At 37.5% G+C, this 19,273-nt stretch overlaps 1 protein-coding gene across 1 annotated transcript; it reads right to left on the bottom strand.

Annotated features, from left to right (window-relative positions):
• Nucleotides 1–67: 67 nt before the first annotated feature.
• LOC131679838 (immunoglobulin-binding protein 1) lies at nt 68–17,709 on the bottom strand. Its single transcript, XM_058960588.1, has 5 exons — nt 17,664–17,709; nt 1,374–1,558; nt 1,106–1,314; nt 443–1,052; nt 68–383 (listed from the first exon to the last, which is right to left on the bottom strand). Exons 1-5 carry the CDS (start codon nt 17,707–17,709, stop codon nt 273–275), a joined length of 1,161 nt encoding a protein of 386 aa, XP_058816571.1. The 3' UTR covers nt 68–272.
• Nucleotides 17,710–19,273: the final 1,564 nt, after the last annotated feature.

Raw genomic sequence — 19,273 nt, 5'->3', positions numbered from 1 at the left:
GTATATTTTTGATTATACACGAATGCTACTGGTAATAAATCTTGCAAAAAAATGAAACTTCATAGTCTATCACCGTGATTGTAATATCGAAACATACAGGTACAAAAAAAATCGTTTCAACGTGTGAATTTACTTGCTTATTATTGAATAACGGGGCTATCGGTCAGTTGCATTGTTGAAAGATTATCCTCTTGTTGCAGCGCATACAGAATACAAACAAAATTTGAATGGGTAAGCGAATTGGCCGATTCATGCATCAACTGTTTGCCGCCTTAACTGCGATTGTGACGATTACCGTAACCCCGACGATGTTCATCCTTGAACTCATCCTTAGCACGTTGTCGGGCCAAATACTCTTCGTCATCCTGTTCGATTAATTCTTCCTGTAACGTGTTAGAAAACATTTAGCATAAAAAAATGTTAGTAAAATCCCAAAAATTACAATTTCTGCAGCATCCTTTTCCTGTTCTGCTTCATTATCCTGGTAAACCCGATTCATCAACGAATTTTTATTGATTTCCTTCATCTTCTCCTGATCCGGAAAGATTCCTTCAGCAACGCGTTGCTCGTAGAATTCAGCCACGGTCATGGTGGGCATGCTGGGATATCCCATTCCATAAACTGCCTTCTGAAGAGCATCTCTAGTGATGATAACTGGTTTCAAAGGTTTCGGCGGTGGACCCCTCGGAGGGTGTTTGTGTTTGTCGTCCTCACCACTTCTCCTCATGACCGCAATGTGCTCTAGTATTTGCTTTTCCTGGCTTATACTGACTAGCTCTTCACGCGCTTCAATAATGCAGGAATTTAGTAACTTCAGATAGAATTCTCTCTTGATTTCGTCGTCAACATGTTCCTTCTCCATGGCAATTTTCATTATTTTAATCTGGTCGTCCAACTCTTTCTTTTCCTGGTACTTTTGCAGTTTAGCATTACGTTCCTGACCCATGCGCATCAACTCCTGGATCTTGTCTCCGCGATTAATGTTATCCAGAGCTACAATTGCTTCAGGTTTGTCGCATAGTTTATAGTCTTCACAGCGGCGCAGAAAATCGCTGAAAAAATATATCAATCTATCAACAGCTCAAGTTTTGGGGGATCATTTTACTTGTAGTAAATTTCTGCAACTTCCACAATCTCCATACGGTTCGCATTACAAAGTTTCAAGGTCAACTGGCCTAAGAAAAAAGGAAGCAGAAAATAGCGCAAATTTTCGGTGGTAACTTCATCATACACCTCGTTGGAACTGAACAATCCGCAAAGGCTCACCAAACGGGTGGCGTCTTCAAATGAGCTGATACATTTCTTAATGTTAGCCTAAAGAAAAACAACCTGCACTGTTGATACAAGCTGAAGATAAATTTTAAATGACTAACCTGAAATTCTAGACTGTTAGTAGGATCGTTACATGTATCGAAAGTGTTCATTAAATTGTAGGCATCTTCAAAAATTTCGCAAAGTTTGCGATCTATCGGAGTTTCCTGTGATTGTGCCATTTTTGTTTTGTTTGGGATTGTTATGCGTTTGACCACTTTGACAGATTGACATTTTTGCAAACACGCTCATTCAAAACTATTCAACATTTGAGATGCAGTTCTATTTTTTGAGCACCACCCCACCCACTGAGACGTCCAAAAAATTGTTTCAAAATCGTTCAACACGGGTCCAACGATGGACGTCCGTTGAACGGTTATTTGGACGATGCCCAACGAACGTCCCCTCTAAGAACGGTTGGTTTCAAAATTGTCCAATGAAGGACGTTCGTTGGGCCAATTTTGACAACGTCCAAATACCGGTTCAACAAATGTCCATCGTTGGACCCGTGTTGAACGATTTTGAAACAATTTTTTGGACGTCTCAGTGGGTCCTTTATTGGACAATTTTGAAACCAACCGTTCTTAGAGGGCGGTCAAACCATTCGGATTCGGAATCCTGAATGGAATCAGAATGAATTCCAGCTCAAATGCAATAACCGATTCTGAAACCGATTGAGTCGGAAACGCCCAGTTAAACTCATTCCGGAACCGGTTCGAATTTCTGAATGGAGTCATTATGGATTCCAAATCAAATGCAACAACCGATTCCGAGTCAGAATCGGTTGTTGCATTTGATTTGGAATCCATACTGACTCCATTCAGGATTCCGAATCAAATTCCGAATGGTTTGACCGCGTTTTTGACCCAGATTACGGCTGTTCGCAACGCTGATGTATTCTATATGGGCTGTTCTATTTTACATCACCGACTAAAACAGATCGATCGCAATACAACGATATAGTTTTATTTTTCGAGCACTTTTTTGGATCAGATTTAAAACAGCTCGACTATTCTGTTTTAAATTTTCCACAATTTGAAACAAGACTAGAACATTGTTCTATTTTTTTTTTCATTAGGATGTTCGCGTTCAAGATGGGAGAAAGGTGGGAACATTTGACACTTTTGAGTGTATTAGTTTAATACTTGCAAAATTAAGCATGGCGGCCGGGGCCCTTGAAGTGAACGAACGAGCATCCTGATTTTTTAGCGCACGATGAAAAGTGAGAAAAGGCCGAGCTTCACCTCGGATCTACCTATTAGAACACTTATACTATGTTCACATTAGCACTGATATCAAGTGATATGCGGATTACCTTGATATCCGACGATATTAAGTACCAAATTACTTGATATCCCATACAACTCGAATGTCATCTCATATCATCATTATTGCTTGATATCCGGGATATCACACACGAAATCGAGTCAAATTGTCAAAAGTAGTGACTGGCAACACAGATAACGGCATTGAACGCACTCATTTATTAATGTCATTTTGAAAATTTATCGGGTCGCGGCAAGCGTTGACCTGTCGTTCGCGAATAAACGTCAACAAGTCAAATTAAATCAACGGCAAGTACAAACAAAGGAAGAAATCAAATCCTCGTGATATTGCAAAAACCGGCCTGAAGAATACCAACGCCTCCAATATCCAAATCCTCCTTAGTATAGCGTCCTCGGATGATGTATACTCAAAAATCTAGAGTATCTAGAGGAAATGGAAAGCGCAGAACTAAAATTATTATAACCAAAAACATCAAAAATCGTTTATGTCCTCAGTCCTTTTTTCGTAAGAAGAGATTCCATCCGACAGGAAAGCTTTCCTCTGCTGGATGACAATCTTGAAAATGTCGGACCCATCTGGCGGGAGCGAAGAAGCATAAGATGTTCTATCTAATTGTACTGATCGAAAGCAATGTGCCTGGATATGGAGTACTTTTCAACCAGAATTTGTTAATGGAAATCTCTCAAAAAGATTAATGCATCGATAAATACAAAAGCGACATTGTAAATGGTTTGGAGGAAATTCTTCGCTCACCTATCAAAATGCCATAATGCCAACAGTGCCCATAACAGCACTTCAATAAAACAAACCACAGTGTGATTCTTCAGAAAGGATTATCAAGGAAATCAAGAAAGGTGCGCAACGTTCGCTAACATCAGCACTTCGAAGTCGCGACGACAACTGGGACAGGAAGTCAATTTTCTTCGAGATACATACGCTTCTGGTGATGCGACTGTAACTATCAAGCAATAGTAGGATAGTCCCGATAAGCTATTCGCTATGATCCACAATGCAAATTTAATAAGATCACCACTGCACATTGGTCCACAATCAAATTTAGTAAGAATTTGGAGATTGTTCTAAAACTAAACCACCTAGCCTGATTATGTCTTTGGAAAAGTTTTCGTAGTTTGTGAGCCTATTCTTTTTATTAAAATAACAGGGTGGTTCTAATTTTACCAAGATCAAAAAAATTACTTTTTGACACTTTTCAATCATTCTAGATAGACCCATACGACCTCCAGTGAAGTTGAAGACAAAAAGTTTGCTGAAGACATGTAAGCTCTACCTGTATATAATCAGCGGTTAGGGTGTATTGACTTAAAACTGAAGTAGTCTTCAGACAACTTTAAGATTAGTTTCACTTTTATCGTCGAAAAGGTATGAGCGCTTTTTCGCCAAAAATGAGGTTCCTTTGGAATACCAATATCACTCATTAGGGCAAAGATAAATCTTTTTCAACTACATACAAGATGATTCGAGGCATAATTGAGCAAAAATGGCGAGCGCGATATTTTTTAAAATTTCACAAAACTGATTCCAAAAAAGTAATTTTTCTTATTACAAGTACTTATACCTTCTTTTGAATAACAAAAGCTAGAGTTTTGATGAATTAGACAGACTTCCCATAAACATTGACAATTTTGTACTTGTGTACATAATTTCGTGCACGTGTTTAACCTCAAACATGCTTCGTCTCGTTTTTACCATTTTTTTGTTAACCATTTTGTTAACGACCTATTGAATCAATTTGTCAACAGTTTTTACGGCATTTAATTAGCAAGGGACTGGAAGGTGAAGTATATTTTTCAATATTTAGAGCCATAGTACTCAAGGGAGAGCAAGGCGTTGAAGGGAGAAAGCTTCGTCTCGATGTTTGCCTCGGACATCGAACTCAAGCGAGCAATGTGCAAACTCCAGTTCAAACATCCGTCTACGTACACCGGGTGCGTACACGCCCAAATAGCATTTAAAGTTTTATAGCACGCTACAAGTGCAATCTAAGTTTTAAGAGTCTTTACAAGGGTGCCGTAAAATCGAAATTGTTACATGGGCGAGAACGATTCACACAAGGCAAAAGAGTCAACGTTAGTGATGATGAGAGTGAGAAAGAGAAAGCTGGAGCCACGAACCTATGTGTACGCACACCGTGTTAGAACATGGAGTTCGGTTGTGCAGGCGAACATGCGCACGTGTTTCAGTACGATTTAACGTGTTTGAGTTCGTACATTAAGTGTGGGTTTAATATGAGCACAGAACTAGAGCGAACATTGTGTACGATGTCCATTTGGGAAGACTGGAATTAGAAGAAAATGTTCGTTTTCAAAAACTCTATGTAAAACATCTAAAGGACATGTTAAAAAAAATGAAACTTGCAAAAGTTATATTAAAAATTTGTTACTATGTTTAAAGTACTTTCACGGAAGACAATATAAAGGACATAGTTTCATTCTCATGATATTTTTTTTTCATTTTACAAGTCTTTTCTTTTATTTTAAATAGTGTTTCGGGTGGTTCTAAATTTATTGAAGTCAACTACATTCAATGGCTCGAGATAGAATTTCGCAGTTTTCCAAAAAAAAATTGCACAAATTCAAATTTAATAATACTTTGTCGAAGATACTGGAATCTTGTACTTTTCATTTTACAAGAAATTTACGAAAAAATAGGCGTGTTTCTTAAAAGAATGGTTTTATTTATTTAACTTTTGCAGTTATGAATTTTTTTTGTAATGACTTTAGAAATACTTTCAAATATTTTGAAGGAGAATAGTTTCTCTCAATATACTGAACATGTAGCTTTTTTCGTTAAAAAGTTATATATACAGTCGTGATTCGCTGGTTGGACATTTTTTTTAACTGGACCGCTTTTTAGTTGGACCTCCGCTAGTTGAACCATTGTCCAACTAAAAAGCATCTGAATGTCTAAATGTTATGTCAAATTTACTTTGACAATCAGTCTGACAATTATTAGAGATGTAGATGCAATTACACTATTAACGTCTCCTTTGGAGAGTTTTTGACATCTGTCAGTCGGTCCAACTAACGAATCAAATTTGTTAGTTGGACACAGGTGTGGCCCAACCAGCGAATCACGACTGTACTTTCTACTAAAAATGAGCTATTTTTGTAGAAATGTTGCATTTTTAGTGATCTATACCTAAGAGAAGAGACGACAACAGGCTTCTTGCTCTTCTTAATTTTCCCGACTAGGTCCTGCAGTAAATCTAAAGACAACAAGTGTTCATCGTTGCCAGATTCCTTTTGTATGCTTTTCGCAATTGCTGAAAACATTGTACCACGAAAATCGCACCTCAACCAACAATTTACAATGCATAAGCTGCATTCAAAAATTTAATTTAATTTTTATTCGTGTCTCTTAACAGTAGACGTAACTATATCGTCATTCAGGACTTTTATTCAATTTGCATGAAATGATGTGTATGAAAAGTAGCCAGAATAGATTCAGCAGCACTGTTTTCCATCCCGTTGGTAAATATAATAAACGCTCATGATTGGCAAAACGACCAATCAGAAGCTGGTTCAATATTGAGGTTAGGACTGGATCAAATTGGCTACGCGATTGTCTTCTCTTCTCTTAGATCTATACTACAAAGCATGATATTTCACACTATAGCAACGGAATTTAATGTTAATTGCTTTAATTGAAGATAATGCTATTTGAACAAGTTATACTTTTTATGTACAAGTTCTCATAACTTCGAAACAAAAATTGTTTGAAAAAAAAGTTGGTGCATATGAACAAATTAAACTTGTCGTGCAGTGGAAAGTATAAAAGATAGAGCGTGCGTGCCTTCAACATTTTTTTCTAAAATGCGTTCTACAACCTAATCGAAGACAGTTAGCACTATCTAGAATCATTAAAAATTCACTTTCAAATTTTACTAAAATTATAACCACTCTAATTTCTGTTTGACCGAAAAGGAGGGCCTTGCAAAGCACAACATTTTTAAATATATTGTAAGACCAAGTTATTTAATTTTAGCAAAAAATTAAAATTCCTACTAAATTTACATTATGGACCACTGTACACTGGTTAACCTTTAGTTGGAACCAGTGCAAAACCCGACGACGGAAGCAACAGAACCCTGCAAACCGAACCGATTCGAATATAAAATGTGCTCAGCCGTATTTGAAGACCGATCCCAGCTGCTGCTGCATGCACAGGTTCACATATAATGTTGTTATAACAATTGCTATTATTTTTGCTACTCTTGCTAAAATTGTGGCCAGTTAGAATTAAGATACGAAGCCATAAATTATAAATATATTCTATCAAAAGTCGAAATAAATATCCATCAGCTGTTAAAATAAAGTCGGTTGATATGCTTTTGTAGTACCCTGCTGTATTGACGATGTTCCCACATAGCTGTGATCGTTGCTGAATTGAACATATAACTATTGATCATCAGTCGGCCTTTGTACATGCTTATGGTACGCGTCCCGGACGTACTTCGTGAAGTTGGAGATAGCGCAAACATTGAGGAAAATAATTTGGAATTGGATGCATTCCAATGTAGGGACAAAATCTATATCAATTTAATTAACAAAAATCTTTTCCCATAGGCAGCGCAAATTATCAGCCAGTTATTTTTAATATTCACTTGGCCACGGTGAATAGGATAAAAATACATTTTAACCGGAGAAATTGCTGCGACACGAAGTTTTAACGGTCTGGACCTGGGACGGACTGACATCTTTGGTGACACACACGGCATATCGTACAACTAAAGGACACTTTAGGGGTTGAAACACTTTGTGTAAGATTGCAATATGTCCATAAGCTGGCTAGGTCCAAATCCAAAGCATAGGTCAGGACCTGTAGAATCAGAGGCAGCTCCCCTATTAGATAGGTCCATCAAAAGACGACTCGAATCGAAGTTACGTAAACCCAGAGCTCCTAACCCAGCCTAGCTATCTAGCAAAATAATCAACTCCTACCCCTTGGGTCGTTTCTAAGCAGACGCTTGGACAAAGGTCTCAGTTGCATATACCGTCGCTTGAAAGACTGACGATGTAGAACTAGCCTTGTAGAACCTATAGTATATAACACAGCCCCCACTAACACACCGTGGCATTTTTTGAGTCATCGGTATTCTATTCAGTTTAGTCAGATATTACAACCTCGAATTGTAGATCAAAGACTTGCCTAATCGGCATGCTATTAGTAAATGGATTTACGTACAATAGTTCCAAGACTAGGTCCAGGTTTTGAAAATGACTCGTAATATCCCTCGGCTAATACCGATAGAGATTGCATCAGTATGAAACTGCTGCTGTCTCCATTTTAACGTGGACATGTAATGGCAATAGGTTTAACATTGATTGCAATGCAATCGTCGGAACGATTTTATTGCATCTGATTGCCACAAGTCACTTTTTGTACCGTTGACAATTACAAACAAGCCACCACACATTTTTTGGTTTGAAGCCCCGTTTTTTCCAAACAGACTTCGGCAAACCATCATGCATTTTAGGGCTTTTTGCGTAGTTCTGCTGATACGTAGATTCCACCAGCTAACGATTCCGCAATAGTTTACTATAATTTACGATGTAGGCTGGAATTGTTTGTAATCGTCGCATTTCGATTCTTTCAGTCGATATACACTAGATTTCTTTTGGCACTTAACTCTTTCTCCAGCTTTCAACGGAGGAAACAAAAAAAACTTGCTTGCTTTTACGGTTTGCTGCCAGTATGTGTGATTGGAAAAGAAAGCAATGCAGAAACGTTGAAGTTGTTAAAGCTTAGGATGCACCTCTTTCGAAATAAGGTCGCAAAATATTTTTCTTTTTCCGGGCGGAATTTTGACATTTGTTCACAAGACACGCAGCACGTACAAAAACACTTTTTATTGAATCAAATATAAATATATGCGCCCAAAAATTGAGACCATGAAACTATTCCTAAATTGTTGTTTTTTCTTCGAATTATTATGGTTGAAAATTTATGACACTTGAGTTGTCAATTCAAATGTCAAACGATATCACCTCGCATAAATGTGAACACTTTGACATGATATCCATATCATCTCGGTATATCAAGTGATATCAATGTTAATGTGAACATAGTATGTTCACATTGGCACTGATATCAAGTGATATGCGGATAATCTTGATATCCGGTGATATTACATACCATATCACTTGATATCCCATACATTTTAAATGTCATCTCATATCATCATCTTTGCGTGATATACGGGATATCATGAACGAAATCAAGTCAAATTGTCAAAAGTAGTGACTAGCAACACGGATAGCGGCATTGAACGCACTCATTTATAAATGTCATTTCGAAAATTCATTGGATCGCGGCAAGCGTTGACTTGATGTTTTCCGTGAAAAAACCACAACAAACATCTCAAAGTTCTAAAATGTGAAAAAAGAGGTTCACAATTTGTGCTAGTAACAGTGCAATATTGCTCTGCCAAGTGATGTTATGCAGCAAAGACAGTGTGATGCGGCTTGGCCACATAGCGTCCAAGGATCCGAAGCGGACTACAGCCAGAATACTGGAATACCAACCAGGACGAGCTGTTGGCAAACTCGCCGTCGGAATTACAAACACATCCGTAATTCACTCGCCCGGTTTACTCAAACATTGAGGTCTCAAGCCAACTCAGTGCTAGCAACGTCGGACAGCACTCATGAGACTGAAGAATGCTGTTATACATATTGTGTAAATGTGAGGTTCTGTTTAATAACACTCACGAAAAATGCCGCTGGCTAATATGACAACGCCATTTCACTTTTTTTAATGCCGTTTAAAACTAGCCGTAACCCCTGCGTTTGAGTTAACCGGGCAAACCTGGGGATCACAGGTTTGTTTAAACTTCAGACAGCGGTTTTGCAGACACTGTCACTATTACTAGTGTTATTAAACATATCTTTATCAGTTATCCCGATTTGAAAACAAAATCCAATATCCGCTCTAGAATTCGGCTTATTCCGGCCGAAATACTTTAATTTGGCAAAAAACACTAAACTAAAGACTTACCAGACAATTACCGAAAAATAGTAAAAAATCGCGGTAAAATGAAAAGAAATAAAGCTTCAGACATAACTGTCGTGTCTGGAGCTTTTGCGTCTGCTCTCATCTATTTTCTTCCAAAAACTGAAGCTAGATTGTCGTAGAGATTTCATCGGTCTTCAAATGAAAAACCTGTTTTAATCTACCTAGCGGTGTAATTGTACCTTTCTCAATCAATATTCGAGTTCTAAAATTTTCTAAAAGGGACAGGGCCAAATCGAAAACTTGAACCATCACAACCAGCTATCGGCGGTCTAAGATTTTGTTTAGCCGTCTTGATCAGCTGGTGGGAGAAAAAAGGTAATATTTGCAAAATGTTTAGGAAGGATTCTTTATGCACAAATGGTCTAAACACCACAAATTGTTTACGAAAGTTTTTTGTAACAGCCACGGTATTATTAAATTGAAGGAAATGCGGATGTGAGGGTGGTCCAATGGGGAGGGTGTGTGAGGAAAGGCGGAGGTGGAAGGGTAAGGTAGGGGGGGGGGGGTCGATACAGCACCCAACTGCATATTATACCTTCCATTCGAGACTTGGTTTGAGAAAATCGGTTCAGTCATGACCGAAGAATCGATGTGATTTTGATTGTGGAATATGCCCGGGATCCGGGACTTCCGGAATTGTCGATAGTAGACAATATATTCAAAGAATATTTGATTGGCAATCAGTGATCTAAACTTGCTAATCAATGTAATTTGGTGACCAATGAGGTATTACGTTTGTATGGGGAATTCCAGTGTGACCTTACTAACCAACCTGTAACTCCGGTACCAAAAGTCAGAACCGAATGAAATTCAGTAACAGTCAATGGGATTACTGATACTTTTATTTGAAATCAAGTTTGAAAAAAATCGGCCAAGAATTGTGAAATAGGTGTTACATTAGCTTTGGAACTTTTCGAGTTCCCCGGGGGTATCTAGAACCGTCATAGGTGGCCAATGTAGTGAAAGCTTTAATTGGTCATTACTGATCTACACCCGCATATCCAAGTAATGGTGACCCATTTTAATATGTATTACATCGTTTGGACATCATGGTATTACCAGAATTCACTTGTGGCCGCACTCTTCAACCCGTAATTCCGAAACGGAAAGTCGGATCAACTAAAAATTCACTAGCAGTTTATGGGAGAGCTATACCTTTCATTTGAAACTAAGTTTGTGAAAATCGGTTCAGCCATCTCTGAGAAAATTGTGTGAGTTTAAATAACTCACACACATACATACATACACAGACATTTTCCGATCTCGACGAATTGAATCTTGACTTTTTGATTGGCGAAAAGATTTTTGCAGCCTTCCCAAATGAACATCGCGCACTGTGCTTATTTAAAATTATTGAGCATTTTTCAATCTCAGTTACTGTGCTTATTTAAAATGCACGTTTCACGTACAAACCGGAATACGCCAATTTGTACAAAAATACATGCACATGTTCGCTTGCACAGTCGAACTCTATGTGTGTACAGAGTGTACGTACACACTGGTTCGTGGCACCTGTTTTCTCTTATCTACCCTAACCATCGCTAGCGTTGTTTCTTTTTGCTTTGCGCGTAGCTTCCTCACGTACGCACCTGGTGTACCTACACGGATGTTTGAACCAGAGGTGGGTAAGAAAACCAACCGGTACGTACATACACTGGTATTGTTCTCAAAGTGCTGGTAATACGCATTTCTGTTATTTTTGCTGTTACTGTACATCGTTTTGAAACTTCTAGAAGGTTTGGTCGCGAACATTCGAGTTTAGAGAAAACTACCACTAAATTATTCAATTACAAAAAAACTTAATTCATTGAGAACAGCAACCAACTAACGAATAGCAAAAACACTTTCATTTTATAGACCGCCATTAAAAACTAACTCTTTAAGGAATAAATATTTCCGGTGATACCAGTCGATGTGTGTATGTAAATCTACTGCAGAACAATTAAATTTTTAAAAAATGTTGCGCAATAATTTGAATAAAAAAAAATTGTTCACATTGTGTCCATTCACGAAGTTGGCTGTCTCATTATAACAAAACATGTAAGACGACCTTCAATCATTAATGTGGATATTAGTCCACAATATAACCATGCTAGTTGTTAAATCATCATAAATAGGCCGCCATTTTGAATTTTTAATTTCTAATTGTGCCGCCTGCAAGGAAGTCCTCGTGTTCCAATGTAGTGGATTCTAAGGTGCGGCAATGCTATTGCTCTCTCGCTCGGTGTCTGTAAATATATAGAGTCGAAATTTATTTCGTAATAAATTTACAGAAATTGAGCGAGAGAGCAATATAGCATTGCCACACCTTAGAATCCAGTACATTACTCGTGTTATGTTCAGGTAACTGCGCCTGTTGGCTGAATGCTTTGCCGGCGAATATCAAAGCGGGTTTCGAGAAGGACGATCAACGACGGATCAAATGCGACAAATTCTGGACATATTCCGGGAATATAACTTGCGGACTCACTATCTGTGGATTGCACGGCGGCATACGATTCAATAAAACGAAATGAACTGTGGCAGATAATGGTTGAGCATGGTTTCCCGACAAAACTGATTAAACTGATTCGTATAACGCTGGATGGGATAAAATCAAGCGATACGAAGATCTGATATGCAAAGGAACGGAACCATCATCACGAGATCTCACATGCTTTTTGGCTTTGCGATCAATATGGATATCGTTGGCGTTGATCGTAGAGCAGTGGAAGAGGCATTGTTGCCTTTTAAAAGGGAAGCTGCAAGAATCGGACTGATTATAAACTCTGGCAAGACAAAGTACATGGTAGCTGGTAGAGAACGTGTAGTCGTGTTGGGTTCGATGTGAAAATCGATGGGGTACGCTACAACAAATTTATATATCTTAGAACCCTAGTGACATATGATAACGATGTTAGCCGCGAAAGAAAAATTTATGTTGCTGCTGCGAATATGGTTTACGTAGTCAGTTAAAGTCCCACAGCCTAAGGATGCGCGCAAAATTTGCTCTATTCAAATCGCTGATACGCCTTGTTGCTCTGTACGGCCTTGAGGCATAGATGTTATAGGAAGCAGGATATCGAGTGCTCGGTTTGTTTGGGAGAAAAATCCCTAACGGTATCAAGTATACAACCATGCTGACATTGGAAGGCTATTAGCGTGGTTGTATACTTGGCAGACTACAGTAAACTGGGCTTGTAGCGCGGAATGATGAAAGAGAAACCAGTGAATGTTATGACATAGAAGAGGTTGTCGACTTCGGGGCAAACCCCGCTCTCGCTACCTGTGCACAATTGCGGAAGATGCGCGTGTGGTGGGCGTCCATGGAACTGGCGGTTCAAGATCGAAAAACCTGGAAATCTAAAATATCAATTATGATTAGGATTATCCGGATTGTTCGGTCACTAAGATAATGATGACGCCCTTTCACCTAGGGACGTTTGGGAGCATGTAGAACTCAATTTGTGGCAAGCAATTACTTACAAAGCTGAGGCACGAGCTAGAAGCTGGCGAATACTGGGAAGTATTCACCATTCGGCGACCTTGTTATTAGTATAAAAATACTACAAATACTATTAAAAAATTTGTCGACTCTTGCACCATAATGAATAATTACACGGTGCCGCAAAATAAAAAAAGAATATACCTTTTCAAGTGATCCAGAAAAGGTTGCAGGTCTGGTCAAATACAATACAAACCTACGCTTGATCAAATTAATATACCCTTAAAATATTCATTTATATAGCAAAAAACTATTTCTCGGGTCTCAAAAATTAGTTACGCCGTCATTTGTTATGTTCTTTTGTTAAAAGTATTATGCGGTACTTTTCATGACAATCATTATGTTATTCAGTTTTTTCTCCAAATCAGAAACTTGTTCACATGAACTTTTAAGGGGACGGTTTCATATAAAATTTTCAAAAAATCGATTTTTTTTTGCTCAATTACGTATACATTTAAAAGTATATGTGTAAACTTTGAAGTTAAAATTAGGAAAAACAACGGAAGTTATGATTATAGAATGCCATAGTGCGTACAATGCCTAACTAATCCCTGAAGAGTTCATGCGTGCAAGTATCTAATTTGGAGAAACAAAAATTAACTTCACCATTCTTAACCGAATTTGGAGATAAACAGATCGTTAAATGCAGAACTAAATCTCTCTAATTTTTTTAATAAAATAAGAATGTTGAGTAATTTTCCTAATTTTCATGAAAAAATTGCAAAATATTGATTGTTTGCAAATTGTTGTCCCAAACCCGGAGAGTATTTTATACAAAAGAACATAACTTAGCATACCATTGGAAAAGTCTTCTCTTCAGTGTAGATTTTTTTTAGCGGCAAAGGTCCGGAAAATACGAAATTATTTGCAATATATCAAGATTTTGAGGGAATACAGCATTTTTAGAACATTATTTTGAATTGCATTTGATAAGATCTACAACCTATACTAGGTCACTTGAAAAGTACAAAATCCCTATAGCACCGTGTTATTTATAATACTCCAAAGGCAAGAAGAAAGTGAACATTGTGATAATTTAATATGAAAAGTTAATATTTAAATAATATACATTAATCCATTCTTATCCGACTTTTCCCTGGCGCATATACGGCTCCAAAACAATTTTTCATCAAAACTGTAGGGATCAAGGAGCATGAAAAACCTATTTTAATTTCTTCTTTCGCAGTGCTGCAAGCTACTCAAAATTTACCATCCAATGCTCAATACAATTCCCCTAAAATATTTACGATAATCAAATTGTATGGAAAAGGTAGTCGACGACAACCTAAATTGATAGGGTTTATCAGTTTTCAATAATAATTCGAGTCATTCTAAATATATCAAAAATTTATGTTACGCCCTTAACAGAAACTGTCCTTGGCAGCACTGATCCAGCAGGATCTGGCCAGACAAATTACAATTCTACGAATAATACGTAACAATTAATTTTATAAGCTAGTCTTGCCTCAGCCAAAACTTATAGTTATTGATAGAAATACGTTTAATGTGGTTAAAGGTATATAAAGATTCTCTGATCGTTTAGCTTGAGAATTTAAAAAAAGACATGGTTGATCGCAAGTAATTCACAAGAATTATATTTTAAAATGTTTTGTCCCATTCTTTGATCAGTGTTTTTAAATATGTAAGTTTTGAAAACACGTTAATTTTTTTAAAATAATTGTGATGTATTCAATAGGAACTTTTTAGTAACTTCGCGATTTTTTGTCTTTATATAATATTAAAATTAATTAATCTTGCACTTAAATTTCATACTTTGATTTTATATTTAGGGTAATTATAACTAATATCTTATATTTTATAAAGGATCTACCAGTAGCGTGGCGCTAACATGTGAGCGGAGTCATAGCGCCACCTATCGCGAGCAAATGTATGCGCAGCACTACCGCCATGAAAAAAATATTGACAATAAAATGCGATAAAGTTCATTTTCATGAAGACATTTTGTAATACTTTTATCATATTTGTTTCAAAAATGGAATGGTGGAAAAAAATCGAACTCTTTTGAAAATTCATTATAAAAGGGCGGCAAATTCAATTTTTGGCCCCGAGCGGCAAAACACCTCGCGCCGCCACTGGTGATATGACAGGTGCTGTTAGCGACTACTGTGAGACTAAAGACGACGAGAACGAGGTGGTAGGGCATCAAAGTGTTTGCCCTTCAGCTGTTGCTTTTAGTCCACGATTTATTCCTTAAGCTGGCTCGAAACCCAAAGCGTAGATTTGGACCTATGAAATAAGAGGCAAATCCCCTATTGGTCAAATCCATCAATATTAACCGACAGCCATGGACGAGTTTAGAATCGAAGTTACGTGAACCCATAGCTCTTAACATAGTCTAGCTATCTGGCAAATTTATCAACTGCTTACTCCTTGGGTCGTTTCTAAGTAGACACTTTCGTCTCAATTGCATATACCTCCGCTTAAAAGACAAACGGTATAGAAACTAGAGCCTTGCAGAACCTACAGTAAGGACCACACCTCCTACTCCCACACCGCAGCATCTTTTTGAGTTATCGGTATTCTATTGAGTTCAGTCAGATATTACAACCTCAAATGGTAGATCAAAGACTTCGGCATGATGTTAGTGAATGTATTTAAGTTCAACAGTCCCGAGACTAGGTACAGGATTTTGAAATGCCTCGCAGTATCCCTCGGTTAATAACGATAAGACACTACGTGCTGTCTCCATTTTAATGTGGGCATATAATGGTACCAGGTTCAACATTGATGCCAATGCAATCGTTGGGGCCGATTTTATTGCCCCTGTGATAACTAGACAAGCCACTCTTTATACCTTTGATAGTTACAGACAAGCCTTTTTGCTTTCCTCTCTGAGCCCCCACAAAATTGAAGCATACGCAACCAAAGGGCAAAGCCAGTGCACCAATTTTGGCTTCAAGCCCATTTTTCCCAGAGACTTCGGCAAGCCATCATGTATTTTAGTGCTTTTCTGTAGTTCTTTTGAAACGCAGATTCCACAACAGTTTATTAAAATAACAATGTTGGCTGGAATTGTTTGTAATCGTCGTATTTCGATTCCCTCAGTCAATACACATTAGGTTTTTTCTAGCACTTGACTCTTTCCCCAGCTTACAAAAGGGAAAACAGGAACAATGAAACTTGTTCACTTCCTACGGTCTGGTAATTAGAGTATAATCCAATGCAGGAACGTTTGTCTCCCTATTAAAGCTTTGTATGTACCTCTTGTGAAATGAGGTTGCAAAATATGCCTTTTCCGTGCGGCATTTTGACATTTGCTCACGAGACGCGTAGCACGAACAAAAACATTATTAATCGAATTTAAAACATATGTGCGCACAATAATGCAGCGATGAAACTATTTCTTATTACAAATTGTTAAATTCTTTCAAATTGTTATGATTGAAAATTTATGACACTTGAGTTGTCATGTCAACTGTCAACCGATATCACCTCGCATTAATGTGAACACTTTGACATAATATCCATATCATCTCGGTATATCAAGTGATATCAGTGCTAATGTGAACATAGTATTAGGGACACTTTTTACTTCGAAAAAAACTATTAAATTAACTATGACCGAACCGAAAGAAAACTTATGGCAACAGAAAGGCCCACTACGTCATTTGTTTGTGCTTTTCTTCTTCATATCCTCTTGTTTTTTCGGCTTCGTCAAAGATAAATGACAACCGCACTCACACACAGAAAAAAATGTGCACAACTCTCAACAAACATATGATTACGGCCTAAAAGCCAACTGTCAAAATCCACTTTCAATGGAAATTCCAGACAAACCGTTACTACCTGAACACAGTTCACAACAGTTTATGAAAGAGAAAACTTTTCTCTTTCGTTTACTACCAACATCTGTGATTGGCATGTAACGGTTTGTCCAGAATTTCCATTCAAAGTGGATTTTGACAGTTGGCTTTTAGGCCGTAATCATATGTTTGTCGAGAACTGTATCCGTCTTGGTTCGCGTTATCATTTTGGGTGTTGTCTTGATAGTCCAGATGTAAACAACCGCAGTTTTCCTATGTATTGTTGTCTATGTTTACATAAGATTTTTTTAAAAAAAAACAAAAAAATCGTTTTTACGTATTACGATCTTTTCCAAAGTAATGTTATATCAAAGACATATAATAAAGATGTAAATCGTACGAAGAAAGTTTAAAAAAATTGTGGCTCATTTTACAATTTCAGAATGGGTGACTCCGGTCCCTTCAGATTTGACCTCACCACTTGATGGCGCTTCACTTTGATGTTTCTGTTGAGAGCGTACTCACATCAACAATCATCAACGCAGGCCAGGAGCTAAACTAAAATTGTTGTTGATAGCTACGGTGTTTATTGTTTCACTGAGTTGTGGCGAGATTTTCCAACGTTTGAACTTTGCAATAGATGTTTTTGTTGGTTTTGATAAAGGGAGCTCACATCACACCTTCATCGAGTTAGTTCTCTTGTAGTGTAATTCATCATCGCATGAATTTATTGTATTTTTTGCCAAACTCAAATTAGCCAGACTAATATGTACCGGATATACCTGTTTCAACGGTTACAACTCCTAGGAGACCATCAATCTGCCTCATCGCTGCCAATCGTCATTCATTGTATGAATCTTTATATTTTCAACTATTTGCGGAGCACTTCGTCATGTTTGCTCGCTTTTTTAGAATATCTATAATCGACGAGGATGATCACTCGACAGAGATGTCCTAACCTGACAAGGATTACGAAAAATTCCGATTTCGTCGTACTGGATGCCAATAGAATAAATGTATCGTTTGGAGACACGAAGGATTACCCTGAGCTGGCCTGCGCACGACGCTATACTTGTAACCAGGGACGGGACATGCGGAAAGATTTTTTTTTCTCTTTTTTCTGTTCATTTCATTTTTCTTCTCGCATAGCCACTCTTTCTGCTTCATATATTTTTAATGCACCAGCCTTTGACAGTTCCCCTGGCTGCATTTGACGTTAGATTTTTTCGCATCCGCAAGACCCAGCCTGTAATCAAAGTAGATAACGAAAACGATCATCTCTAAACGAATGATGTCATTGTTTTATAGTTAAAAACATTCATGCGTCAAGATACTTTGATAATCAGGATTAGTCATAACGCATGAGAATGCATACCACCCCCGATTTTTTTGATTTGTTGAGAATTTTTAACTTAGTTCAAATCTCGGTTTAAATTTTATATTGGTTTCAAACTCAAAATCCTTCTAAACCATACTTGGACACCAAAAATTATTTTAATTAAATAAGGTTATTACGTATAATATTCTGGCCCGCCCTTTACAGCAATTAACTATGTCTAAGTGTATTAATAAAATAGAAGGATTTTTGAGTTTTTCTGCGTACATCCCTTAGTAAAATCAGTGGTATACGATCGACAGACTTCTTGTTGTTGTCCATGATCATTACCAATGCTGGATCGAAGATTATCAATTTGAGAGATCGTCTGAACCCAGAAAATATCTCGTAATTATGCCTGCATTTCGTCGGACTGATTTACTTTTGATGGTGTGCTACGGTGTTATTGCAATCATCGGTGAAACCGGACCACAAAACCAAGCTAAAAATTGTATTTATTTTACTTGTTTAGATTAAGCTTCAAATAAATGTTTATGGAAGTATAATTAAGTTCAAAAAACCGATTATTGTGACAGGCGGTCGACATGATTTCCATGTATTTGATGTCCCAAGATTTTCGGATAATTGATGTCAACTAGACAGTAATTTAATTTTCTCTGCCGCTGCAGTTCTGCTGTAATTCCATTTTGCCGCTCGGTAACTCCCTTCTGTCTGCAGGAAATACAAATATGGTTTCTATAAGTTTTCAGTGGTAGTCAGGATCAATCACCGTCAAAATCCGTGAAAATTGTTGTTTTAAAACTTTCGTTTTGGCTCGATTGTTTTTGCTTAGAAACCACGTTGTTTTTTCCATAGAGACCTTTCGTCGACAGAAAAATGAGTGCCCGTATTTACGATGTCAGTAAAACGTCATGGTTGGGTTTGACATTTCGAGGGACCGTGAGTTACTTATTGGCGAATCCATAATGAACCAAAAATTAAACGCTAGAGGCAAGGCCCTGGTTATATTATGTATACTGGACCTAAAATTTATCGAATGGAACGGAAAACTATATA

The sequence above is a fragment of the Topomyia yanbarensis genome, chromosome 2 (assembly GCF_030247195.1).
Source record: "Topomyia yanbarensis strain Yona2022 chromosome 2, ASM3024719v1, whole genome shotgun sequence".
Taxonomy (NCBI): Eukaryota; Metazoa; Arthropoda; class Insecta; order Diptera; family Culicidae; genus Topomyia; species Topomyia yanbarensis.
Note: the sequence above shows the minus strand (reverse complement) of the source record. Positions and strands in the feature narration are given on the sequence as shown.